At 42.4% G+C, this 27751-nt stretch overlaps 1 protein-coding gene across 2 annotated transcripts; it reads right to left on the bottom strand.

Annotated features, from left to right (window-relative positions):
- Nucleotides 1-611: 611 nt before the first annotated feature.
- LOC136449149 (glutamate receptor ionotropic, delta-1-like) lies at nt 612-27110 on the bottom strand. Of its 2 annotated transcripts, XM_066449000.1 has the most exons (18): nt 26657-27110; nt 22187-22345; nt 15067-15327; nt 14670-14878; nt 14363-14416; nt 13631-13792; nt 13168-13265; nt 12741-12804; nt 12274-12390; nt 9759-9857; nt 8831-9022; nt 6838-6993; nt 6191-6350; nt 4883-5057; nt 3616-3767; nt 3118-3274; nt 2291-2531; nt 612-1456 (listed from the first exon to the last, which is right to left on the bottom strand). In XM_066449000.1, the coding sequence occupies exons 1-18, from the start codon at nt 26829-26831 to the stop codon at nt 1235-1237; spliced, it is 2853 nt and encodes a 950-aa protein (XP_066305097.1). In that variant the 5' UTR covers nt 26832-27110; the 3' UTR covers nt 612-1234. The 2 variants fall into 2 exon arrangements, 1 of the variants encoding a protein (XP_066305097.1); XR_010757986.1 differs by lacking the exon at nt 612-1456 and having other exon boundaries at nt 2417-2531; nt 3118-3282.
- Between the last annotated feature and the right edge of the window lie 641 nt (nt 27111-27751).

Below are 27751 nucleotides of genomic sequence, written 5' to 3' on the forward strand. Positions count from 1 at the left end.
GCAACTTTCAAAAGAGATTGGAAATGTTCATAGCCTGAACCACGCGCTCGTTTAGGTTTTCCTGGGCCGCAGGCATAACAGCGCACCACACACAGCTTTTCTCATTGATTATGCAAATTTATTTTGATTGATAGTCTGGTCTTTCACGATTACATAATTGTTTGGCAGAGTTCCATTTGAACATTTCATCATTAGTTATGCAAATGTCTTCCTCATCTATGCTTGGTGAGTGCTAGCCTTTACCCAACATGTATGAATTTCCCATTACTTGCCACTAAGGAATTATGGTATTTTCGTATTCCTTGTGCAAATTTGGCCCTTATTTGTTATAATTAGTACCTGTTAATGTTACACCTGTCACAAATTACGTATGTTACATGCAATGAGGTCACAATTTGCTCATTGTTTATGCAAATTAGGTCCTAAATTATGTACATCTCTCTCTACACCATCTAAATACCCAAAATTATGAAAATATGATGGATAACATGGGCACTCCAAAACTAAAGCAAAACGAGTTGGGCAAAACAAGTTGCCTTCATTATGAAATCTAAACGGTCACTATGGTTAAACAATGGACTGAATACACAGAACATGGTAACGTTATAGCAAACAACAAGCTCTTTATTTTTGACAAGGAGTAAGTTTACGACAAAACCAGTAACGCTTTATGATAGGAAAAGAGGCATTCTATGACAAAAAAAAATACTATCCGTCTTCCGTCTTTTTTTGTTCAATTTACGGCATGTACTGTACAGTATTCACTCATTTTGAAGCTTCTTTGTACCATTGGTCGCAGTTTTTATTTTTGTAAACGGACGGAAATTGATGCGTGGATGTCATTCATATAACCAAGTCAGTGTGGCCTAATGTATTGTCCATTTTCACCACTGCCCGCAGTCAATGCAGCTAACATATTATCTCATTGTCACAGTATCGCCATTCCCCGGCACTGTCAGACTACAGCAAGAAAAAGCGAGTACTTAGCCTATTCACGAGAAATATGTTGCAAAGTTTTAAGATTGAGACTGAATATAAGTTGAGTTATGATTTCTTTTATAATCTTCATCATCATCTTCACTGCGTGTGAACAAGATAGACTATATCTCTCGGGTTCTTTTAATTTTTTTTCATTGATACACGAGTATAGTGAAATTCTTTTCATTGATAGTCATTATACAAACTTTAACAAAGGGGATTATCTGCGGATTGTTTTTAATACCTGACAACATCCTCACAGAGGTACGGTTAGGTCCTTTAACCTCTTAGCTGCATCTGTCGCCTCAATGTCTGTGTAAAATGTGGCGCGTGCCTTTTCGACACCGCCCTCTTGCTGAGATGATGACAACTTGACGGATGGGACCACCACGATGTGAAGATCCCCGCTGTCATCTGACGTCACCGTGACAGCGGAGGGCGCGTAACCTGTGACGCTCTTCTGGCGTATGGAGCCATTCTGATATAGGAAAACACCAAGGAGGTTATAGACAGCCTCCTTGGGACATACCAAGTGAACATGTACAGCATTATCAAGAAGGGCGTCTGATTGAAGTGGGTACCTCACTGGACTGCGCCAACTTGCGCCGGAAAATTGCGCAAACTTTGCATTTTTTTTCAATTTTCCCTTTCGGTCACACTGACGTCCAACGTATTTGCGTATGAAGCCCAGATAAGCCAAACAAAATGGCCGCGCCCAGTTTGTCACATTCGCAGTTCCGAATTTCCGATACAATTGGCGCTAATGGGTGCAATTTTTGGCCTGATACTGTGAATTTGTTTCGAATGCCTGGTGCTCAATCCAGTCAGATCTTCACTTAAACGTTGTTGCATTTTATTTTCTCAGGTCAACTTCGTCCCATTTCCCGTGAACTCCGGGCCAGGTATCACTAGGCGCTTTGCGGTTCTGTCTCGCAAACAATCGTTGCCATTTGAAACGGTCGATGCCATTTCGCTGACCGGACGTCGATACCATATTCGAAAAAGTGCACCAGTTCGGGTTTGAACCCGGATTAAAAAGCCTACTCCTAAAACCCAAAACCTTACGCCTCGAAACATTAAGGTGTTGATGCGGCGTGCGCTAATACGCTAAAAGTGTACTGTTCTATGATATGGCATCGACCGTTTCAAATGGTAACGACCGTTTAAGAGATGGAAATTAGCTATAGCCTAGGGCGCTCGTCCACCTCATTGCTGAATACGCATCAAAGGTGCATCAGACGAAAAACGACATTTAACAGATAACCTTAACACAATGTACAATATCAGTTAGGACACATCTTAAAAATCATACCTCGGAGGGTGGGGATCTTTTTTCCATATTTTTCCTCCGCCGGGCCACTCTTTCTAGTCCTGCCAGGAGACACGCCAGGAAAACGCCTCCCGCCAACACAAAGAACACCCCGGACAACTTCTTCAGATTGAGAGAAGATGACTGGGAAATATGAGAATTACCCAGCATGCACCTGCTGTGCCGTGGCCACCATTTTTCCTTCATGGCCTCTAACCTTCCGTTCTCTTGTAGTTGGAGAATGCTGGGATATTGGAAACAAATTCTTATCATCGTCTTTTATAAGACAATCCATACTGTGCAACCTTAAGAACTTACGAGTAACAAAAAAAACTTACACAAACACTGATTTGGATTTTGTGCACATTTATGATAGTATGATCCTTTTAGTAGTGACCATCAAGTGCCTGAAGCAACTATGGTTTTTCCTCGGAGATTTATCTTTGGCCTAGCCTTTTTTGTTGTTGTTGTTGACCGCTGGCAAGAGACATAATTTTCTTTTGATCTGACATCTGAGTGATGAAGTTCGAAACAGAATTCCTATATTTCACACTAGTCTGTTACCAGATCAAGGCTTTAAACATGTAAAAATAGGTAGTAAACATTGTACTTGTTCAATGTATTGATGAACTTACAAGTGTTTGTACAAGAACTGATATATCAATATGATGTTGGCAAGACTAGCGCCCTGATGCATTTCAGCTTTACATTCGTTAACTGTATGTGTTAGATCACTTCGGCCGAAATCTAAAAAAAGACCGTAATCGGAAACACAATATTGATTTTTCTGGGCCTTACCGGTTCTACAAACAGACCCCATTACTACTTACGCCAGGGAGACTTTGTCCTTGAATGGATGTCCCTGTGGGAAAGCGATGCCATACCCCCTTATCTGGTCCGACTGCTGTACGACTGCGAGCCGACAGTCGTGGTCTGTTCGCACCGCGTGTTCCAGTACGGCCTGGTCCCACACGAACGCGTACCGACCTGGAGTTCTCGGGCACATAGGATATACACATTGGTTTGAGAAGATGGTTGAAAGTGTATATAAGTTAATCTCCCATGCAACCTATTGTTGTATTTACCAACATGTTCGTCCATTGTTTTCTTAGACTGTCGAGTTCGGCTTTTTAGTGTACTGCAGCGGAACTTTCGGTTTTGATCTCTCGTGTTCTGTACATGCTATGGTAGTGATTTTGGACCCCCAGTAGCTTTATCTGGAACTGCAGGGGCCGATTTTGCTCAGCACTTCGAAAGAGAATAACTAGTTTTAGAATACACCAGTTAAAATAGCCATTCTACAGATCTTACATGTACATCACTCTCACCTTTCCTTGCCCGTCGGATGCCCATGTCCGTGGTGCTGACCAGTGTGCCCGGGTAGTCCCCACTGGTCATGTAGCTCCACATCCGCCGATACGTGTCCAGACTGGACTCGGAAAATAACTCTGCAATACCGGAGTGTGCCACTGTGCCGTACCTGCGGGTGTGTTCATGGCATGTTCTTAAGCTTCAGATTTAACCATTACATAGTATCAGTAGATGCTTACTGTTTAGACCACTATGTTACAACATTACTCGTTTTCCACAAACAGTTGAATCTGCATATATGATTGTATTCATAATTTGAAAAGTGTGACGGAGCATGCAATGTAAAGCACTTCCCGCCCGTCTATATAGCGAAACAAAGGAAACTGCGAGATGCAGCGAAATACCGAGTTGTTAGCCGGCCATTATAAGAGTTACCATTTATATAGAGTTACCATTTGTATAGAGTTACCATTTGTTCTGGGCTTAGAATGATAACTCTTTGGCAGACTAACTCATATGATATATCATTCAGGCTATTTGGCCAATCACTTTAATCTGCTGATTTTCCAGCAACCCATAGAGTCTGATAGAGACTAGTATCAGCGACGTTAACATGATGCATGATAAAACAATTCTTTTAATGCTCTATATCATGTAACGTGATAAACATGTGCCCATATACAGGTGCCGCTTCGCTATGAAAGCATACTACGATAAATAAGTTTAGCATCATTCATCGTTGTCTCGTAGGAGATGACACTGGCATGCTGCCTACTTCTATTTTAGTGTGACAATACCCTGGGTGCCAGGCAAACAACTCCCTGACTGACAACTCCCCCAGAGCGTTAATCTAAGGTCGGCTGGCATAACTAGTAGTATATGCGAGCTGCTAAAAAAATTCCCTGCCGGCCCGCTAGAGTTTGGAACCCCAAGGTAGTGTGACAAGAGAGCCTGATTTTAGGCCATGCTCATTATGAAAATCAAGGGAATCTATTAAATTTCCTATCGATCCTGCGCATTCCCGATGAAAATATGCCTACATGGCGGTGGGTGCCCACCAGCGATATGAACACTTTTATTTGGATAAGTTACTTGTTCCCAGAGCAATGTCGTGTGATGATATAGATATAATAGGTTTTGGGATTAAATTATGAAAGCCTTCTGTATTCCTAAAAATGATACCCCCCACCAAAAGACGCGTGTATTTCATTGTATCTCACAATTTCCTTTCTATTTCGCTATTCAGGACGACGTGGAGGTGATAGTGTAGATTAAGGTACTGACGGAAGTTCTGTTTGGGACGACAGGTCTTCAAACGAACTGATAGGATCCTCCATCCGGGTCACTGTCAAAATGGCGGCCATCTCTGCCGTGTACGATGAGAGGAGGAAGAACGCAAAGAACCACCAAACTCCCGCCAAAATCTTCCTAGAAACATGGCGCAGGCCAAAGTGTCCTCCTGCAAAACACAACACTTGCTAAAAATAACATGAGTGACAAAGCCCTAAATTCACAACCACATATTTACATGACCTGGTGTTTCGGTGGCCGTCTTTCCCCTTCCTCGGGGCAATACTGACCGGTTCTACTGCTGCAGCGTTACAAATGCGGTCCTAAACGTAAAGTGTTGTCACATTTACATAGATAAGGTCAAGCAAAAATACTTTCTAGATATGTTCTTGTGAATAAAGAACTTTGTTACTCAGTCAATTCAACCTGATGACATTATTCATGGACATTGCTGTCTTCAGCGCACAATGCTCGGTCGCTATGTTTGAAGTTATATTTGTCTCTGCGTGTTGTGATGAATTGACAGTATTCCCTGTTGCCATGCCGACCGTGGTAGTTCGCTGACAGTCGATGATTGATTAGATGTAATGTAGATCCTGTGGGCCTCATGGTGAAGGTTAGAGGCGGCCAGGCGGACCGATGGGCGGCCTACAGGGACTCTAAACTGCCGACGGCTTCCACGCATCGATTCATTCTGTCATGTGGGTTACCTTTTGATTTCAGCTTACTTGTACGCTCAGAGTTTCTGTTCTCTTGGTGATTGATAAGAAAATGTAGAAGCTGGTGCAGTTTACACACATGAGGATGGTCTACAGAATGTTCGCACTAGTTGCATCTAATGTCATCAGTCATTTATGGTCTAATCAATTTTGGGGCCATCTGAACACCCGTGATGTGTTATCTAAATGTCATTATCTGAAGATAAATGACACATACAGCGGCTAAATGACCTTTGTGTACGACCTAATAGTTACGTCTGGACAAATGTTTCATATATGATTAAAGGTAACAATCCAGTAATAGGGATGATAATTAACAAAGGTAGGTAAACCCCTAATTCAGGATCTGAAATCTACACGTAGAATACCGTGAAAAAGGAGATATTGTTTCAGGTCTGTTTTTTGGTATTGGTGTATGGTCGGGTTTAATTTTGTTCAGAATATTTCACTGAGGCACAAGATCTTCCATTTCATGTTGCAACAGTTGCCAGCGCTTGACTGAATTTCAATTACTACCTAGTTGTGAATGCCGGAATATAAGGTAGAGTTAACGGCGTTACTTTGATCATAGTTGAACACACACCTTGTCTTAGAAGTGAATTGTAAGCAAACCACTTTGGGTAGCTCAAACCCTGCCTGTTGGCGCGAGCCGACAGCACGTTGGGCTTGTCCGGCTGGACTCGGTGAAGAACCAGCAGCACCCCGCAGATAACACACAGGGCTGCAGCGGCACACAGCCAGACCTGGGGGACATGGGCGCCGGGATGCAAATATGATTACCATGACGGCAATTTCAAAATCCGTTACACGCATTGACCGATTAAAAAGTTACTAACAGTTGGTTTTATCATCTGTTTCTAGACTATTATAACTGTTAAAACGTCGTGGAAGGTTAAATATCGAGGTAATACTAAAAACAAAAGTTTGTGAATGGTCAGACGTTTCAGACTGCATCTGTTGTCAACACAATACAGCGGATGCTCTCTGAAACGTCGGACCATTCACAAACCGTATCCAGTTACAGTAACTTTTGTATTGAGTAATTATTTAAGCAGTCATTTTTACTGCTCAAGCCTATCGGTTGTCGATAACAAACATTATCGCCCACCCACAGTCTAAATGATGGTATTTTTTCTTCATAATAATTGTTCTAACTGTTACACGTTGTCTTCAACCTTTCTGCTTAGAAAGATATTTCAATTGTTTACAGAAGTCCAAGTATAAGGTCACCTTTGGGTGGAAAGGCTTAAGGAAGAAGAAGTAATTTTCGTCTTCAGCTTGCTTCATGAGAACTCCCAAGGAAAAGTCCATGAACCTCAAGGTGAAGTCCACGACTTCTTCCCGAGTGGCAGTCACGACGGTGGCGCCCACCGCGAAATCCGCCTTCTGGTGGTAAAGGAATCGGCGATTAATCATAATGAAAAATTAAACTGCTGTCCAACTCAAGGAATTCGACTCACTGGAATTTTCGACTGAAATGCTCAGTCCTCTTCAGCTATCTGACCCAATCGGTCCGGAAACGAGCCTTTATGCACGTGTGACGTCAGCAAAGGGTCAAAGGTTGTTGGAAGTCGACACCGTCCCCCGTCCCGATTAAGAGAAGAGGAGCAAGATTCGTTAAGAACGGGCCGTCGCCAAACAATAATACCCTTAGCGACGAATTGCTCCGTTGATGTCTAATACAAGTTAGATAACTATTTCTTCAAAAGAAGTATATTTCAAAAGATATCTAACATTTTTCAAAAGATAAAATTCCGATGGATGGTCGGCGGTAATGATCATTTTTCAAAGTTAATTACGGGGGACTTAAAAATCAGCAACTGTGTCCAACATATTTTTCTTCGCAAACCCGCATCAGTTTTGGGATGACAATGGGCTCGCCGATGAAGAAAATGCTCGATCTGCAAGTACATGTGTGTATGCATCCTTGTCATTCCCAAACAGAAGTCAGACACGCATTATCAGACCAGGTAATAGCTTATTGAAAAACGTCTTTCTTCAATGTTTCTTTGTTCCCGCCCCTTTCCTGGGGCCGCTATGCTGGGGCGCCGGTAATTTCACGGTGACTTACCAAGCTGTTTCCGGTTTAAAGATACCGTTATTACCACCTGTGTAGGTCATAAAGTCGGGATTGTGTGTTTATTACCTTCCATGGGCCTGGAAATGAGGATTAAGATATAAGTATGGCGAGAGGAAGTTCAGGCAATTATCAGAAAGGTCTCCATTAGCATGCTGATCTTCAAATGCTCCCTGATGCTTCGCCACGGGACTCTAATCTCCGAACGTACCTCCTGCCATAAGTCCTGTCACACAAAGCCGACCATGGTATCCCAACAGCCCAAAATCTTTCCCCAGACCATCGTTGGGAGTCAGTTGTGAGCAAGGCCGTCTATGGTTGGCAGTCTGTCCGCAAGGCAGGTGATCCGCGAGATTGGCTACTAGTCGGCTACCCCAGCCGAATTATTCAAAATGATTTTAAAATATATGAAAATGGTCGTGAAAGCGTGGTAATTATTAGGGCCTGGCGGTCTGGAATGAGTTGTAAAACGATTGGGGACTGGTTGGTAGAAAGGCAGCAGTAACCGCAGCCACGTCACTCTGTCTCTCTTTGTAACTAGTATTCCATGGCAGGAAGGATATTTCATTGAAGTCAGTGGGTATTTGCGCTCAGTGCATACTACTCAACAATGAACTGTGCCCAACTGTGGCCCGAACACAGATAGCCTGGGTGCTATTTAATGTTCAACTTACGTGTAGCTTCTAATAATGACGCCAGGGTTTTCTTCACCCATAGAAAGTGTACAAGTGATAGCCACATATTTGTAACATCTGTTTTTTTTTAAGCCAGAAGAAGGAAGTTAGTACACTCCTTTGTCAATCGCGTCCTCACCTCAGACAATGTGTAAAACGATTTATCCACTCAGTCGCCTTCACATACAGTAGCCTCTAACAGCACAAAGTCAGCCTGGTCTACAAACAGCCTGTCGTGATCTAACTACAACTTTGTACAGGTATTTCATGTGTGATATGTATCTGTAGTCATATTTGTATGTTGTTTTAGATCCATGTTTCGATATGGCCGGGCTATGTGGCTGAAGTAAACAATAAATGAAATAGATAAAGATATCCATCAACAGCGACATACTTACTGAACAATATAGAATAGAATCATCAACAAATGAATTATGATCATCAATTGGTTCGTGAAAACCCCAAGACCTACCCCCATCATGACGTCACCGATCATTCCGTCCCACGTCCCATCTGCTCGGCGGCTTCCGTATTTCCCATCATGCACCTCATACAGCTCATAGTCGAAGTCCAGCATGATTGACAGTTCTTTCAGAAGGTCCATACAGAATCCAGAAAAATCCGGCCCTTCCGAACTGTCCGTTCTAAAGACAAAGGGTTTTTCCTGATTGGAGAAAATGTAAAACGGTTTGCATCATACAAACGAAGGCCAGGTAAATCAGGGAATATAGTGCTGTTCGATCAAATTTATCATATTGATCGTGTGCAGATATGTAATAAAAAGGGATTGTGTGGTTTATTGTTGTCGGCATTATTTAACATCATGTTGGGCAAAGTTTCTCCAAATAGAATGAATGATGTCCTGGAACGCGTCCATGTGATACTTGTATTCTAACATCGGCCACAATGTAAAGAAAAAAAATGTCTGATGAATAAGACCTTAATAGTTGGGCCAACACCTTCTAGTTCGGTATTAACATGTACACTTCTTTCGCATTCTTCAAGCAGATGTTAGAGGGCGGCCATTATCTTTTACTGATTGCCAACCTCTGACAGCTTTTCTTCCAACGGCTGCAGAAAGAGAGACATCCCGAAGAAGGTAATGTTAGCGTCACCCCCCCCCCCCCCCCAACAACCACCACCAACCTCTGCTTGGAGCATAATCTTTCTGAACAAGGCCAGTGGGAAAAAATCTGCTATGAATCATCCGTCAATCAAGCAACAAAATGAAAACCAAAAATAAAGATAAAATCAATATTTCAACGATTGTTTTCTGATAAACTCTAATCTCCACCTCGGTTATCAAAAGCACACCTGGTAGTCTAAATAAATGACTTCAAGTAGTTTATCGCATAGTAACGTTATATCACTACAAGAACTGGTTGTGTATTTTCTGCTACCGTTAATGTGACGACCCTGAATGTCCTGTTGTTGGTGTTGTGACGCTGTCTCGTTCCTTGCTGCAGTTGCAGTCCGGTCAGTGGGTCCCACACGCCGACCTGTAGTACAGTGGAGGGACCACCACATGAACTTTCCATTGCAACACATTGTGAAGCCATGAAAAATACTCACTTCAAAATACATTCAACTACATCTCAAACATCAAGTCTTTGCCACGAATGCAAAGCTGGATTTGTCAGGTTTGTTTGGGTATTAAAAGAGGGAGGTCAACTCCCGTAATTCAAAGTGCTACAGCCAGAAGGCTGAAATAACACCAGGATTTCGCCCCGGTCCTAATGCTTTAGTCCAGCCAATGAGAAAGCATGTATGGGCCAATAACAGGGCAAAACATGGCAAAGGGCACACATTTTGGGCAAGTTTTAAAAAATGCACATTATTCTGTCATCCATAGCAGAAAAGCAAAAACTGGACTTTTCTGAGTAAACTTTTGCCCAGAAATTATGCTTTAAAGAAAATAAGTCATTTTAAGTCAAATTAAATCATGGGTATGCATGGTTGACTAGACTGCGCAATTCTCAATAAACTCAAAAACTGCTCCGTCCTCCATGAAACACACATGGCACATGTAATGTACTTTACTTTAAATTCCCTAATGCATCACGCCCGAGTGAATCAGTTGATCAAGCACCTAAGTGTTTAATCAATACCAGGGACCGGACCATAGTAGGTTTAACGAACAGTTTGAAGTATTGTCAACGACAGGAGAATATAGCTTATTAACCCTGTTCATGTTACATCTGCTCGTGTACACTTTTTTTCAGAAACATTCAAACGTGTCTAACATCAGGTGGAAAACTGTCGTACTCTCTCAGTTTAGCAGCCACATGTACAAACAAAAGGGAAAAGTGGGGGATGCCTGACGATGAGTGTGCAGATTTTGGCTGTTTTTTGCTCTGTATTTCGTGTGTTCGAAATCAATGGCAATATTTCAAGAAATAATATGATAAGTTTCAAATATAATAACATCATTGAAATATGCTGTGACTTCGTATCTACATGAACAATAACAATAGTAACATAAATTCAGTAATTCCAATGTATAACAATAACAGTTGAAATAATTACAGAAATTCAAATACCGGTATGAGTAACAAAAATCCAGAAATTTCAAACATGAGAATGATGATAACCCAAATGTAGATATAACAAAACTTCAACGTGATAAGGGCAAACGTAAGCCAGATACCAGATGCATAAATATACCCACCTTCCCCGATGCTTCTACGGTTTGCCTTTCATCAAGGATATCTGATATTCTAATTTGTAAAAGAAATGATCATAGTGAAGAAAATGATTGATTTATTTGAGCTTTATGACTGGATGTTGGAAGTAATCCACATGCAAATTAGAACCACGACGATTTTCACCTGAACTATTACGCTGGTAAGCTAAGATCATAAATATGCCACTCATAAAGGCTGGGCTATAGCTACTAATCCTAGGGATAAGTATCAGCTGTCTGTAAATGTGTCTAACCATTAGATATTTAGATGACGCTCATTTTCGTGCTAAATTAAGAACTAGTCTGATCAATCCACAGCAGAAGCATGTCTAGCTAGCCTCACCGATACCAGCATCACTCATTCTAAACTGATATAGATGCCGAGCAAAATAAGCAGTGAGGGAAGCAAAGGGTAATGATTGTCGCCGAGAGGCTATCTATTATCAGATCTGCTGCCGTGCCGCCATTTCCACCAGGTCGATACGGACGACAAATCAGCTAGTCCTTTTTCCGAAAGCAATTCGATACAAGTGATGATGTGTGTCCGGTGTAGTCAATATCGCCGCTGAACATCATCTGTTTGGGTTACTTGAAAACGGCTGAAGCAGTCGGAGAGAATAGTTGCATGTCGATGGCGTTTTCATTGTTTGGGCAAGTGTAGGATCACGTGTTGTATGTTCGTAAACGTGCATGGAAGGTCGTGCTGGATTACAAGATACACTGATAACAATTACGAGCCTATCTGAGCCATATTGACAATGTCGCCTCATCCCTACACCTAGCCAGAATGATTAATTTGGAAACCCGGGGTGTACATGTACCCCAAAATTATGTCATGTACACAAATGTACCTGTGAATGATTTTTCAACCAAGTGACCTGAAATTTGGCACAAGGATAGGTTGGGGAAATGTGATAGGACTTTTATCTCAATGGCTGTCCGTCTTGAAATCCTTATTCAGCTCTTTTTGACTATTTTCATTCAAGGTGAAAACACGGTACCCTGTCATTTAAGTCAATAACCTGGAATTTGGTGTGAGTTTAGATTGAGAACAAGGTGTTTGGTGACAAATACCTAGAATATCCTAGATAAAGCACTTATGATACTGAAAATACTTAAAGAAACATAGCTTTGGGGTACAAATGTATCCCAGGTGTACGGATGCCGGTTATTCAATACAAAATCTTTTGTTCACTTAACTACCGACATTACCAATGCCCTTCTGTCTTTACCTGTCTCATCTTTGTCCTGTTCTGTCGTCTGTCGAGTCGTAAAACCTGTACATGCGCGTCGACGTTGTAGCCGCTGCCGCTGAACTTTGACCTCCCCATGACTCCAGGGAACTGCACCTGTGTGGTAACGCAGGTTATTGACAGCCCAGTAATAAAACATTCTCTCTAAAGTTTTCCAGGGACATGAAAGAGACATTGGCTTTAATTAGCAACAACTTTAAAGTACCTATTGCCTCCTTTCCCTCTATGTCTATATCTATGTCTACAGGTATGTTTCAACGTTCTCCATTTTCACCTGTCATATTTCTGCTAAATTTTTCGACGGTCTATACTCACCGACCATCCTGCCTAATCCCTCTCACAATACATGCTGCATATTTTGTGATCAGCAGATTATGCCTGATTGATTGGTTGTTTGTTTGTTTGTTTGTTTATTGGTTTGTATGATTGATTTACTGGAGTCTTACCTGTCTAAGCGTGTCCATGAACATCAGACCGCCATTCCAAGGTGTCAATGTGTCCGTTTTACACCTGGATAATGTGGGATAGTACTTTAGGTCCGTGAGGATGTCGATATCGGAGGTTCGTAAGAGTGATCAAAACCTACGATGTATTCAGAGACGGGGGTCGTTATAAACACCTTCAATTTGCTACTTGGTCGATACATGGTCATTTAGATAAAGATTCTCATTCATGCCATCGCTATTGTGTGGTAAGTAGATTGAATGAGGACCGATTGACGTTTGAAAGGTTCAAGGTTTCAGACTAACTCTGTAACATTTAGTCGATTTCGGACGTCGACATCTCGTCTGGAAGCTAAAAGCTCAGTCTGGTAAATAGCAAATGACAAATGCCAGTAATTGTCTTGGAGTATAGATTGAATCAAGAACGTACGTGAGTCGATTGGGTCCGATCCAGCCCCTCGTGTTGAGAAGGGAAGAAAACGCGCTGGCCAGGAGGTGGACGGCGTCGTACATGTAAGCTGCCGATAACTGGGTAGAAGAGCGCTTAGTGAGAATGGGGAGGATTATGGTAAATGATTAACTGTTCTCCAAGAAATGAAATTCCCTTGAATTTTCGACTCAATCCCTCAGTCATCTTCAGCTATCTGACCCCATTGCTCTGGACATGAGACTTAATGCACGCGTGACGTCAGCTATGGGTCAAAGGTTGTTGGAAATATGTATCGTCCCCCGTCCCGGCTAAGGAAAGGTTGTTTTGCCTTGATGTAGATGACCTCCTTTACTATACTATAAACGGATCTGTTCGGGTCCTTGAGTCACAACAGTACTTCTAAAACAACACGAACGACCATGGGTACTTCTCATTGCTATGATTTCAAAGCGAAGGTACTCACTCTAGCGTCCTCCAGTGTCCTAACGTCCTGGTCACCAGTGTCCAGTGTTGCCCAGTGCCTGAGAAAGCGGTTCGTGTACTCGTTATAAGACAACGGGCGGCGCATCACCGTGAAGACGCCAGACGAAGTGTGGAGAGATCGTAGCGTCTCCAAGGTGACTTCCTGTAGAAAAATCGATAGCTTCGGTACCATGCTCAATCTGGTTTCTTACAATGGTGAACACACGAACATAAAACATAGCTAAAACTTGCTGTACAATTTTCCACATTGTACCCATAGGACAGTTGTCATATAACACATATAACCAACCACAAACCTCCAATCCTATAAGTTCTACAGCAATAAAGCTATTACATGTAGCATGGGTTAATGAAGAAGAATGCCGTGCATTGATTATCGGCCAATAATGCACACTTGTATGAATGATGTGATTTTATCTTTTGAACATCATCTCTGTGTTTGCGCTGACATACAGATGTAGCGCCAGGCCAGTGACCATAACCACTTTACTTCGCTCGCTCGGTGGTAACAGGTCCCTGGCCAGGTGCTATGTCACAATTAGCACCTGGGGGCGGATCATTAAGCCTTAATCGCTATGTCTGTCCATATTCTAGTAACATCTTAGATTCTTATACCAACATGTATGAGACATATAAATACACCAAACCAATAGCAATCTGAGGAGTTCTGGCTCATAATGAGTGTCCGATAGAGTCCAATGAGGAGGCTCACCTTGTTCGCAATGATCCAGTTGTGTTCTGGACTAAATATCCCCGCTTCTGACGCCTGCAAGAAAAAATGACAGAGAGACAATCCTGTTGCACAAATGACAAATATGAAAATGAAAACAACGTCTTTCTAATGATTAACGGGAATCGTTCCTATGTGATAGACCGACACGCCCCCATAGCAACGCCGTAGTAACTCGAACACTTCCGTCAAACATTGGCGAAACTCCGTCAAAATGGCGGTCTCGTGATTTTGATTGACAGCTAGGAACGGTCTTTGACTGACCAGTTCGTGGTTGGTTTAAACTCACCTGTTTCACCAGCCGGACTGAGTTTTCCACAGAACACAAAACGACTGCACGTCGCAGTTTCCCGCCATACTCTACAAAGGGTGATCTCTTCTCGCTTGCCTGCCACTCCGTGACGTCACTTCCGCCTGTGAATTTCTCAACACGAAGGAGAACGACTTCCAGAAACGTCTTGCGCGTCAATGACAATAGACTTTGCACATGAGAGAAGTCTGCAAAAAAGAGAGATATAGGAACTTATAACATTTTTGCTATTTATTGAACTCATAAAGGTATTGCTAATTATTGAAATTATAACATTAAGATAAATTTCAGGAAAAAGTCACCAAGTTTTGATTTGAATTGGTTTAGCTTACGCCGTTCAGACGTTTTGTGACTTCATATGGATAATCTTATATACCATAATAGTCGTCGAAAAAGACCATCATGCTCTTCCAATTCAGCTGAGTGATGACGTCTACAAGGTGCCGATCAACCTCTTCCTGTGAAGGGCGCATGCTCAGTGTGTATCCTCGGCTGTACATGACTCGACAGTTCTCATCGTGTGACACGAAGATGTGCGGGATGTGCAGGGTGTTCCCGACGGTCTGCAGCGCGTAGTTCGCCGGGCAAGATGTGCAACTCAACATGGCGGCCACGCCTTTCCCGAGAAGGGAGCATCCTGGGTAAAACAAAAGATAACAATTACACTCCTAGGGCAAAGAAAGAGCATAGATAACTCTACTATATATATAGATAGATAGATAGGTAGATAGATAGATAGATAGATAGATAGATAGATAGATAGATAGATAAATGAAATGAAATAGATTCGCATCAACCCTCCTGCATGGCTATGGCTATGTGACAGGTAACATACCAGATAAGTCACATCGATAAGTTGATTCAGTGGGCTTTTTTAATTGCAAAATTATTCCCTGCGGGACCCCTTGAAGATCCGATTTTGATGCTGATATCGCGATCGCATATACGATTGTTGAAAAGTTTGACAATTAGAAAAGTATCCTTTTGATTATATGTAGCCATAGATTCCGGAATGAGTGATGCGGAAATCGCCGTCGGGAGACAAAGCTTTCAAGTGGCTATGACTTATGCAATCGCCCCCCCCCCCTCTGAAGAAATATGGGTAACGTTATGTGATGGTAGGTGGGTCGCTTTAAGTATAAACGGACAGAGAACCTGTGAACTGCACATTTTCTAATCCTCCGCGTTGCTTTAAATATCTAAGGTATAATTACGTCTCTCGATTCAACCCGACCAATGGCCGTGCATGATAAAAATAGACACGGGTGTAGGCACCACGGTACGACCTGTTTTCTCCCACACGTTGACAAGATCATCAGTACACTTGGACTCATGGAGACGATACCGAACAAAAGAACACGATTCGTCTTTCCGCTGGAGCAGATCAAATGTTATACGAGGGGCGTTTGATACGCTTTTGGCCTCACCCAAACACAAGGGACACGACTCAATTTTCGGGGCATACTTATGAATTATGAACCCTTCAATGAAAGTCAACTAATTGTGATCATTAAATTGATAACGTTTAGTGAGAGAGAAGAAAAAACATGGACAATGGATCTGCGACCTGAGGTGTGTGGGTTTAGGACTCTCTTTCCTCTGATGAAAGTCACACACGCATTTCTTTCCGATTAAGATACGATACAAAGGGATTCCTAGCTCCTCATCAATTTTTGACTATGTCTCGTAGACGTCATGGCATGAGGAACACAAGAATCCACCCACACAGCTCTGAGCACAGTTCTAACGTCTTTCCTACATACATAATGTACGCTTTCCTGTTTTTTTCTTCACCTCGTACCTACCGATTATTAAAACGGCATAGCCTGCAATGTAATGGCCACAATTATTCGAATGTTTGAGGATAGGCTTTTTACTTTACAGCCATGGTCAGAAATTTGAGTAGAGTCCCCTGTTTTGGGCCGAGTTTAAGAACTTATTGAATGTCCCTCGTATGGTCAGTTTGATGTTAGTTTCCTCGTTACCAGTACGTCCCCCGTATGGTCAGTTTGATGTTAGTTTCCTCGTTACCAGTCCTGAGTGAGGGGTAAGTGACCATAACCATCAGAAGTCGTGATTGATAATGCTGTCCGCTCATAAATGACAGTCACTTCATCAGCCCCAGTCGTTACCCTTTCTGTGCGATCAATATGTTGTACGGCTTGGCTACGGGTGGGCAGCGTGGAGGAGGATGGAGGCCCGAGCAGCTTGTCTTTAGATTGCTAGATGTAGATATTCCTTATCTCTGTTTTAATATCTCTCTTTTCACAATCTTTCAGTGATGTGTATCAGTCTTCCCATTGGTAATCGTTGCAGCGAAGTATTGGTTGGGCCGGTGTCATGATATACGTAATTACCTTCGCTAAGAAGGTTATGTTTTGGGGTATCTGGTGTGTTTTGGTTATACTACACTGAACGACCTGTCACAGCCATCAATTGCACATCCAGCTGTACGCGGGCCTGTCGCGTTCTTTAAAGCTATGTAGTGAGGAGCTTGTCCCTTCGGTACTTGGCGGCAACTAATTGCAATCTACGATAGTTCTAGGGAAAAATGAATCTGCGTTACGAACATTGTGTAGAGAAGACTCAACGTGAAGCCAGTGATATTTCCCTGCTGCATATCTGTATCTGACAGCCGTACTCACGACAGTCACGGTCCGTCCATCACATAAGTCAGGTCATCGGGATATCCCCATATGGGTACAGCATGATTACATCCTGTTATACATAAAGTAGCTGTGACAAAGATGTCGTTCAAACCCATCAGTAACGGTCGACTCGATTCAAATTTACGTCCTATAAAATGTACTGGCTTTATGCCCCATATATTATTTCGAACCGGGAAGCAAAGAGAAGCCTGTGTGGCTTTATGGCTTTTATCATATGTGTTCATAGTTTGTTTTATCATGTTTTAGGGTGCTTGTTTTCAAACGAAGCACATAGATGGCATAGTCATAACGACCCGGAACGCCATGAGACGCTTTGTTAAACCTTTATTCAGACGTCGCGATGAAAGGGGGGGGGGGCTTTTAATGGCCATACATTTGACAAATATATAGTCACATTTAGTTTCAATAGTTTTCAATCATAGAATAAATGACTCACAAAACAGAAGATAATATTGTTACCTTTGCTCTCTTTAAAAAACATGGTCGTGTGTTTGGCGTTCATTTGCACTATATAGTATACATTTAGATTAAAGTCACAATAAAAGTCACAGTATGCAGTATCAAACGGAACGCTTTGTCTTATCCGATAACAGATGATGTCGCACTTCGGTTTTCATTCCCGTGGTGTTTCGTTCCCGTATTAGTGAGCCCCAGCTGTGCTCGGAACTCCAATAACGCTTCAATAGAGGCTGATGTTGTCGTTAAACTAGCAGTAAATTCGCCTTCAGCACAGCACGGTTCTTTTGTAATGCACCCCCGCTTGTATTCCCTTCCACCATATGGTACAGTAATTGTATTTCACCACAGGGTAACCTGGAGTCAGTTATTCAGTTGCCAGTATTTATTATGATGACTTCGTTAAAGAATGAATAAATCTGGACTTTTCATTGAACTGTTGACATGAAGGCGACTTCTGTGCCACAACGAGGTCTCGTCTGAACACGCAATCACGTCAAATACCAACGTCATTATTTAGAAGCGCTACAACAGAAATGTGGAAAAATCAATTTTCATTTGCCGTTAGTCTTGATGTATGCCGATATGGGATCCTATATGAAGACAAATAAGAATTACGACAGCAGAATGGAAGACATAGGGGAATATAGCAAGTTTGAAACTTTAACAGGAGCTCTTATGGGTAGGGCGACCAAAGGTCATGTTTTAAGAGATTAAAGCTCATTTCCTTCATTATCATAAATGGATATCTAGGTCACAGTGATTGAAAATCCCCATGTACAACACACACTATGTTTGATAAAGTGTATGCTGGCGCCCTCTCAATCTGATATTTCCAAGACGTGAATAACAGTGAGATTATCAGCACCAAGGCCAGGTCCGACAGGGCTTGAAGTTTATGAATAAACAATGGTAGAAAGCCAGGGTTTATTCTGTGGAACCATAAATGAAACTTGTTTTCAAGCAACAATTTCATGACTTAATCTTATGAAAATATCAAAGATAGCATTCATCTTTAAATATAAAACTATTAAAGATAATACTCCTATTCAAAATGTTATCTTTTATAGATACGACTGCCCCCAGGCGATGCCTCACTCAGACCTTGTTTATAAGAGCTTGTAACGCTTAGTTATCAACGGGGAGTAAAACATAAAAGAAAAATAAGCTTAACAAAAGAAAAAGCAAGAAAGGACAAAACCTTTTTTGAATGTTATTCAATCATCAACCACCATTTCATGTAAAAAGACAAAAATTGATATTATAAAGGTAACCTAGAAATAAATTTAAACAGGCAACGTTTATATGCATGTTTTTGATAGTTTGCAAACGTCTACAGTTCGGGCTCATGTGGCATGATGTTAGAATACTACACATTGGTACAGGTTCTGGTATTGGTACTTTTTAACTCAATAAGGAATACCTCGGAAGTTTGCAATACCGTTGGCCGTTGCCCTTCCGCGGACGTACTGTTGGCCGTTGTTAGATGTTTGCACTCAAAGATTCCATAAATGTCTAAGAGGTTAATAGTCGGTGCTGAACACTCCGTCTGGTGTTGGCGATAAATTCGGCCCGCTGAAGGTCCAATTACTTTGGTTCAAGGAAAGTTACAACTCATGTACTAATGCATTACTCCTATCAATAACAAGGCGGAACCTCACAAACCTGTGTATATCTGTAAGGCCGCACTGACTTTATTCCATGAATAACGTCCGCGCGAGCACCAATTTTCATTCATTTAAAAAAAAGTTAATTATAATAATCTTTACTGTATGTTCGTTCCCCAGGGGGATAAATGCACAGGAAGCCACAGGGGGCCATACATGTTAATCGTACAAGGAAGCTGCAAGATGAGCAAAGGGATGCCGTAAATTGCACAAAAAATCGTAATAATGGTTTTAAAATCGTTTGCTATGTTTTCAATTAGTCAAAAAAGACGATGTGAAAGATAAAAAAATAGGAAGATTTCGTTTGGTATACCATGTTTTGTGTTTTTAGTTATTTTTTTCCTCACCACTTTATTCTACAGCAAGCAGACATTCAAAAACACTAACTGTAATTTCATCTTATCTAATCCATTTCGTTCTGCGCGTCTTCTCTCATCACGATTGTGTATGACACGATCTTAATTAAATGTTAGGCAATTAAACTTACGAACGTTGAAATATAGCATAAGGAGAAAGAAAAGCTCATCAAGTACTCTTCGAGAGAACTAATTACGTGCCTGAACATGAGTGATATCTTAAACATGTTGGAAGCTTGCAGACAAAGAGAACCGTAAATGCCAAGACAGTCTACCTTAGACAAAAATTCTGCTGGCTGGGAACTAATGATAACGAATAAAGCATAATTTTACCTAGGTACGGGTTATGCTTAGGTCCCGCCGGGTACTAAACGGGCTGTTTTTAGCACTTTCGGGCGTGACCCCTGCGTGGCCCCGTGGGACACCCTGCGGCTGCTGGGCTATTTTTGGCCGAATCATTTTAACTCGGACTTAAAATCAACGCGGGAACCGGTAACAATTAGATGCCGTGAGCTAATCGTGAGAACACCAGGGGGTATCCTCCCCCCCCCCCCCCCCACTAGGTACTGCTTAGGTCACAATTACACCAGTGCCAATGTTTTCGAGATTAAGGAATGGATGACTCAGGAACGACAACATTGTCTACCCCACTCCCGAGGCGGTAGGAATGGATGACAGGACCCCCCAGCAGCTCGCCCTGTTGACCCCCTAATGGCCCACTTCCTCGCCTATTCATGGCAGGTAATCAGCGGCGACGCCTGGTACATATGTTTTTCCATCCTTCAGTGGGAAACACCACACTTAACTCCGGAGGGGGGAGACATTATGTAAGGAATAGTGGTCGGAAGCCGCTGGGGCTGTCAAATGTAGTGTTGTGTCTTCTCAGCTCAGAGGTAGATCAGATTTCAGGACGCTTCTTTATTCGTCTTTTTTTAGTGTTTTTGACGAGTCATAGGCAGACTAGAAAACAGTCATCTCCAAATGCGAGTCCCACCCACGCCACGACTACTAATAACTTCCTCCCAACCAATGCGGGACCGCTTGACGATCCCTTCCAGCTGCAGACCTTTCCATGATATTCCGTCCACTTCCAACCCACTTTAAACATCTGACAGCCAATAACCAACTTCGCAGGCCAACTGCCAACCAACTTGCTCACGACTGACTGCCAAAACGCGTGATTAGTGGATGGTTGGGAGGGGTAATAGGAGGCCATGTGTGTGACAGGGGCTAAATATTCAACACCGCGATCAAACTCCCGGTATCACCATACAAGCGCAATCCAGTACCCCAGGCCAACTCTTTTTAAAGCTCTTGTTTCATAGAGTTGAATTCTAATCTGTTTTCATTTCATTGCTATATACATATTGAAGAATAGGAATTAGAATAGCCAATGGCAATGATTTTACTGAGTCTCTGTAAAGAAAACTAAGGAAAACAGGAGACGACAAATATGGATGATGATTTCCTTCTCTTCATTTGAGCTCCCGGACCTATACTGCTTTATCACCTTTGGATACGAATGACTGGGGTGAAATGTCGAGGATTATGTACATCTGTCAATGTCAGCACCCTGCATCGATTCGTGTATGAAACTGTCGATCATTCTCTGTACTTCCTACAAACTTGAGCACACGTTAGTCATGTTAGCACGGACAATTCTCTGTACTTCCTTATAGACCTGGGCACACGTTAGTCATGTTAGCACGGACAATTCTCTGTACTTCCTACAGACCTGGGCACACGTTAGTCATGTTAGCACGGACAATTCTCTGTACTTCCTACAAACTTGAGTACACGTTAGTCATGTTAGCACGAATAATTCTCTGTACTTCCTACAAATCTGAGCACACGTTAATCATGCCAGCACGGAAAATTCTCTGTACTTCCTACAGACTTGAGTACACGTTAGTCATGTTAGCACGGACAATTCTTTGTACTTCCTTATAGACCTGGGCACACGTTAGCCATGTTAGCACGGAAAATTATCTGTACTTCCTACAGACCTGGGCACACGTTAGTCATGTTAGCATGGACAATTCTCTGTACTTCCTACAGACCTGGGCACACGTTAGCCATGTTAGCACGGACAATTCTCTGTACTTCCTACAAACCTGAGCATACGTTAGCCATGTTAGCACGGAAAATTCTCTGTACTTCCTACAGATCTGAGTACACATCAGTCATGTTAGCACCGTCTGTCTGGTGTGTCTGTACTTCATATAGACGTGAGATTTGATTGGACTAAGTTGCGTGGAGTTAACATTTCTACAACCTCTTACAACAGCTCTAATGTTCTACATGTAACCTTACGTACTGTAATGATATACACTGTTGTTGTTCCAGACCTGTTTGGATGGCCCTGAAGGGGTCAGGCGAGTGAAGCCGCTCAACGTGCGGGACGAGCCGTGCTTTAGGAAGTACCGTCCGGCCCTGGTTGATCTGTCCCACCGCGTACAGGAACGCCTCTTCGTCTAGCGTGCTCCGGTTGGCTTCGAACACTGCGCCTGGAACAGTTAATACGGAACGGTCAATGCTATGAGGGTATAAAATCGTACGACGGTGCAAAAAACGGAACATGTTCAAAATCCTTTTCAGCTGTAGTTTCCGCCGCACTACGCTCGGCAATGAATGATTTTATTTGTAATTTACCAGCGATTGGGCCATATACTGTTTTCTTGCCCCATCATACGAACCTACGAAAAATGTTGCCACTGCTTTATTTGCTTTAATCATTGCGCTCACTGCTTCTGTGGCCGTCACACAACGGAAAGCATGACAGCTCGCCAAACGAGTCTGCGCCCTCCAAAGGACGTGTTGGGGAGTGAGTGATGGCGTTTTCTCGGTCACCGAGTGATTTTTAGGGATCGGCGGTAATTTTTTTCGGGATCATTTGCAAAAATCATATATCAGTCGATCATATTCTCCACCCAAATAACGTATACAGTCGTATCAAAAAAGGATACATACACACACACACATTCACGCACACACACAGGCAGTTAAAGTACAGCCTCTGTGCCAACTCAGCAACTCGGCGTCTGCAACTTCCAAGAACAAATCAGCCTGATTGCGATGAGCCTGTCCACAATTGATCCACGGCCCGGGAACGCGGAACCACTCGGGCACGCCAAATCGAATTACCCGATGATGACAAACGGGGAAAACAATAATCCAGTCAGGGGGAACAGACGACTGGAGTCGGTACAAGTATCTATGGTGGGCCCAGAGACCATGTGTGGTTGTAGGTTACATGTATATAAACCTGTACTCAAACTTTCTAGGTCAACCTATTCTTCATGAAACTCAGATCAAGTCGAATTTCATTGTTTGAAATAAATATATGTTTGTAAAGAGGCTACTTTGGGAAAAAAGGTTAGATTGGTCATTTAAAACTAATTCATTCTGCTGCAGTACCTAAGAAAACTGCCAGGGGTCCATAATCTGCTCATGTCTTTTGCCAGCACCTAAGTTGTAGAATTTTGCTGTTCACAGGAAAACACCTTACACTAGACCTTGGATCCTCCCGCAACATTTTTTGCATTGGCAGGCTATATTATAACACACAGCACCGAAACAGAACCATTGGCGAAGAAATAAAGCTGTTAAGGAGGCCAAGTTTTCCAGAAGACCACAACACTGAAAATATGATATATTTCAACAATATTGATATACTTCAACTATTTGTCCTTCGATCAAGACCTACCCAAACATCAAGATTTAAAAAAAAATGATGACCAAGTTTTCAAGCTATATGGTCTTTTACCACAAGCGTAGACACACACATATACAATCGCGCTTGCGCACGCACGCACGCACACGCACGCACGCACGCACACACACACACACAAACACACACACACACACACAAACACACACACAGACACACACGTAAATGATACAAGGAAACGCATAACTCAGCGGCACATCTATAGAACGCAACATTTGGTGGAGCCACAAAATGTGAACTACTATCATCACTGCGTATGATACCCCCTATTACGTCCAGACGTCACAGCATTCTTTTGACTAACATGAGCCCGATAACACAGCAGACTTGAAGGTAGAGTCCATGATTAACGGACAACTTTGCGGTATCTCCATGGTGCACCTGTTAAATAAACTTCTAGGAGATAAAACATACATACAAGCAGTATACATATAGGACAGTCAAGTCCGTTCTATTGTGTTTTGGCTAAATATGTATTTTATATATTTTGTGGTGTATGGTGTACGATGATTGATATCACTGTTGTTTTTTTTTTAATGTAAATCCCAGGAATAACTGTAAAACAGGTCAAAGTTGTCCTGAATTGCATTTGACCTGGCTAAACTGGCAATATCAATCTAGAATGTCGATGATGATAATAATAACAGGTTACCTCGTGTGCACCAAAGCAAACCGAATGTTATCCCGTTATAACTAATATACCTTCGAACGATTGTGCCTAGAAATCCGCACCGTGCAACATGTAATTTTGCCACCCAGACTGTCGTAACGTGCAATACCATAATCCTATCAGCAGTTTCGGATAAGAATGGTTCTGTATCAAACTAATACAAATCCATTCCCGACAGACGTAACTGCCTGGGGTGGTGCTAGAGAGGAGGGTGTTTTTGTAGAATGTTTGGGCGATTTCGGAGTTGTTTTGTTCACTTGTACACCCTCCACAACCTGTCCTGTTCGGCTTCTTGCATTCAGTGTAAAACTACGCTTAGGTTGTCTCGTCCCTAATGAATATTTCAAACGCAATATATAACGTTGGGTAACATAAATTCGGGATTTTTCCGATAATGGTTGACTGAAATCAATCTAGCAGAACAATAAACCATCCTTTTTTTCTATTATTCTGTCAGTATCATGTACTATCTTTGCACTAATCATATATGTGGTAGATTTTGTCTCTAGTCGTGCTGACACCATAATATTTCAACTTGAAACTACCGTCCGCCGCACGCACAATGACAGTGTTGTCGGACAGGGGGGCACATTAATTCGGGAGAGAAGATTCGTCTTGAATATCTTACCGCTAATCACATTTTATACAGCAGCTATTCGTTCCATCCTTGGCTTGAGGAGAGTGCTATGGATATAGACGTGTCCAAGTAAAAAAAAATACACGAAAAAACGGCCGCACCGCACACATCAGGCCTTTGCTAACATCCCGTTTGTTGAGTGGGTTGAACGTCACTCAAAGTCGATCCCCACCGTCATGGCAACGTGTACATTATTCATGGCAAGTTAGCTGGATGTCGTAGCAATGGTTATACTACTATGTCCATGTGTTCCTTGTTGTGTTAGGAGCAAACTTTGAGGAAAATATCGTCTTCAGTCCACTATCACACGCAACATTTAGACAAAAAAGTGTTCCTCACAAACCTTTTGTCGTCTGCTTGACGACATGATTCTGGGTAACAATATGGCGGCGGGAAAATACACGTGCCGTAGGTTGTAGCAACAAAGAGGAGTTTTGATGATTGATCACACTTAGAATCCAGTTGCAGGTTAGCAAAAGAGATTGTAATAAGTTGTCTTGTAAATAATTGTGTTTAGCAGGCAGGAGATGTGACATTTGTCTTATAAACCAGCGAACAACCGTGCAGTGTGAGTCTCCCACGAAGCCCCCAGACTCTGTCAATAAGGGACGGAGAGTTTTTGACGTAGCCAACTTCTAATGCATGGTTATCGAAGCTTTTCAGGCAGTGTTCTGAATGTGTTAGTCTGTCAAGTTTGCATTTCTAGTGGTATTACTGATGTTGCATCTAGCACATATCCCTAAATACCCCGTTTTCGAAAAATCCCGAATTTAAGTACCCCACGAATTTATGTTACCCAACGTTATAACACTGGACGTATATATATTCAGTCTTGTTTATTTTTCTTATGGGTTTTTTACTTCTTTGAGAAATACACACTAGTGCAGATGACTAAGATATTCCACACCATGAAAAATACAATCAGTCTTAATTGTTACGCGCGTAACTTCCCGTTGACTTCTGCATCACTGATAACACGGCACTTGCCCTATTTCGGGCATACATGAACTGAAGGGAAATTACAGCCATAATGAAGTGTACGTGCTGATGCTGTAGGTACGGCGGTGCTCTCATCTCTTGCGCCGGCGGCGCGATGAAATGGCGTGAACAACACAGGTCAATTGAACAATAGATCTTGCACAGAGGCGGCAGTGCTTTCTCCATCACTCAGCCTCCGTTGCATTCTCGGCCAGCAATAAGAAAAAAAATGCAATAAGAAAACGGTGACGTGAAAAAGAAAACAGCCGGAAGGGGTCTGCAATGGAGGCTAATTCAGATATATAACCCATACACAAGTAGTATGGACCGTTACACCAAGGAGATTTAAAATCAAACCTCATTGGTTACACTTACAGAAACGTAGTTCAGATGTGCACTACACGAAACCTGAAGTACACGTAAAGCATACGATATATGTGAAAAACAGCAACATCGGATTCTTTACGTATACTTTAAGGCATTGGATTTCGCGCGGTGGTACACCGGGACCGGTCCTCAATAAAATATTCTGATGAAACAAAGATTGAACAGCCAACAAACCATCAAAACATTACACACTTTTCAATGTGGATTTAAAGATGACATGGATTCAAATGAATTGATACAGCCGACGTTTCAATTTGAACTGCACCGCATCTAATACTTCAGTTTGCTTGAGTCAAAATTGACCGCACCAGAAGTAACCACCAAGTGATAATGCTGACTATTGTGTGTCCGACACTAAGGTGTCGCGTTTTCTATGTCAGGATGTTATGTTACATTATACCTGAATTTGAACTTACCGATCGGAACGTCCACCATGTGATCAGCCACTAAGAAGGTAGAAGTAGGCCGGACCGTCCAACCGATGACAAGGAGCGCTATGATCGGGAGACAAAGCCGTCTGACACCGACAGTACAGCCACAGCACACGGCATGCTGGCAACGGACTCCGCTAGGTTTCAACGACGACATCATGCCTGAGATAACTCCTTGCTCCCGACTATAGCCGGTAGTGGGATCGATGGCGCAGATGTGGAAGGATTAATGTACACATACGTTATGTGTCGTTCTCACGAGGCTGTACTCGTACCTGTACGTATCCTGGGGACCTCTCCACGCGGCATGGTGGGAGCGGTACTATGTTGATGTACTGGCTATGAGGCATGCCCCGGGCTTATGCACCAGCTCTATCTACATACACTCACGTAATACCGTAATCTCAGTTTCAACTACCTACTTCCGAGTGCCATTGAGTTCCCCTCCGCTGCCATGCGTCAGCGACAATTCTGGAGGGTTAATGGCACCTTAATGGTTAATTACACGTCCATGAATATATATTTCGAGATTTCAGCAGCCCTGGATCATGGACTTAATTTGAACTTTTACTCACAGTCTAATCAGTGGCCATAAATTATTCACTGTTTGAGGGGATCTTTGGAGAGAATGTATTTGATTATTCAGAGACCAGGGTGATAATTCTGCCGGCAATTTGAGGCCTTCCCACCGTCCTTCTAAGTCTTACATGGAAGCTCCGCCATAAGTATTAGAAGTCATTTTGAGTCGGAGATTTAAGTGCAAAGAATATCATTGTTACACGTAAATTCACTGATAGGATAGGAAGAATACTGATAAAACATTATGTCACACTAACGCCGTTTTATTCTAAGAATATGAAAAAAAAATCCGCAAGGGGGCCTCAGCATTAAGATGTTGCCCGAAACCATGACTGAAGCGTGTTTAGAACACAAGATACAAAACGCATGTTTAGCTGCAGTTCCCAAGATGGCCGCTATAAGGCAAAAGCTACATGTTTCTTTAGTAGTTCAAGATACCAAATATCTTAATCCATCCGGATAGCTTCATGAGACAAACAAAAGTAAAAACGCGTCCAGCGC

The sequence above is a fragment of the Branchiostoma lanceolatum genome, chromosome 14 (assembly GCF_035083965.1).
Source record: "Branchiostoma lanceolatum isolate klBraLanc5 chromosome 14, klBraLanc5.hap2, whole genome shotgun sequence".
NCBI lineage: Eukaryota > Metazoa > Chordata > Leptocardii > Amphioxiformes > Branchiostomatidae > Branchiostoma > Branchiostoma lanceolatum.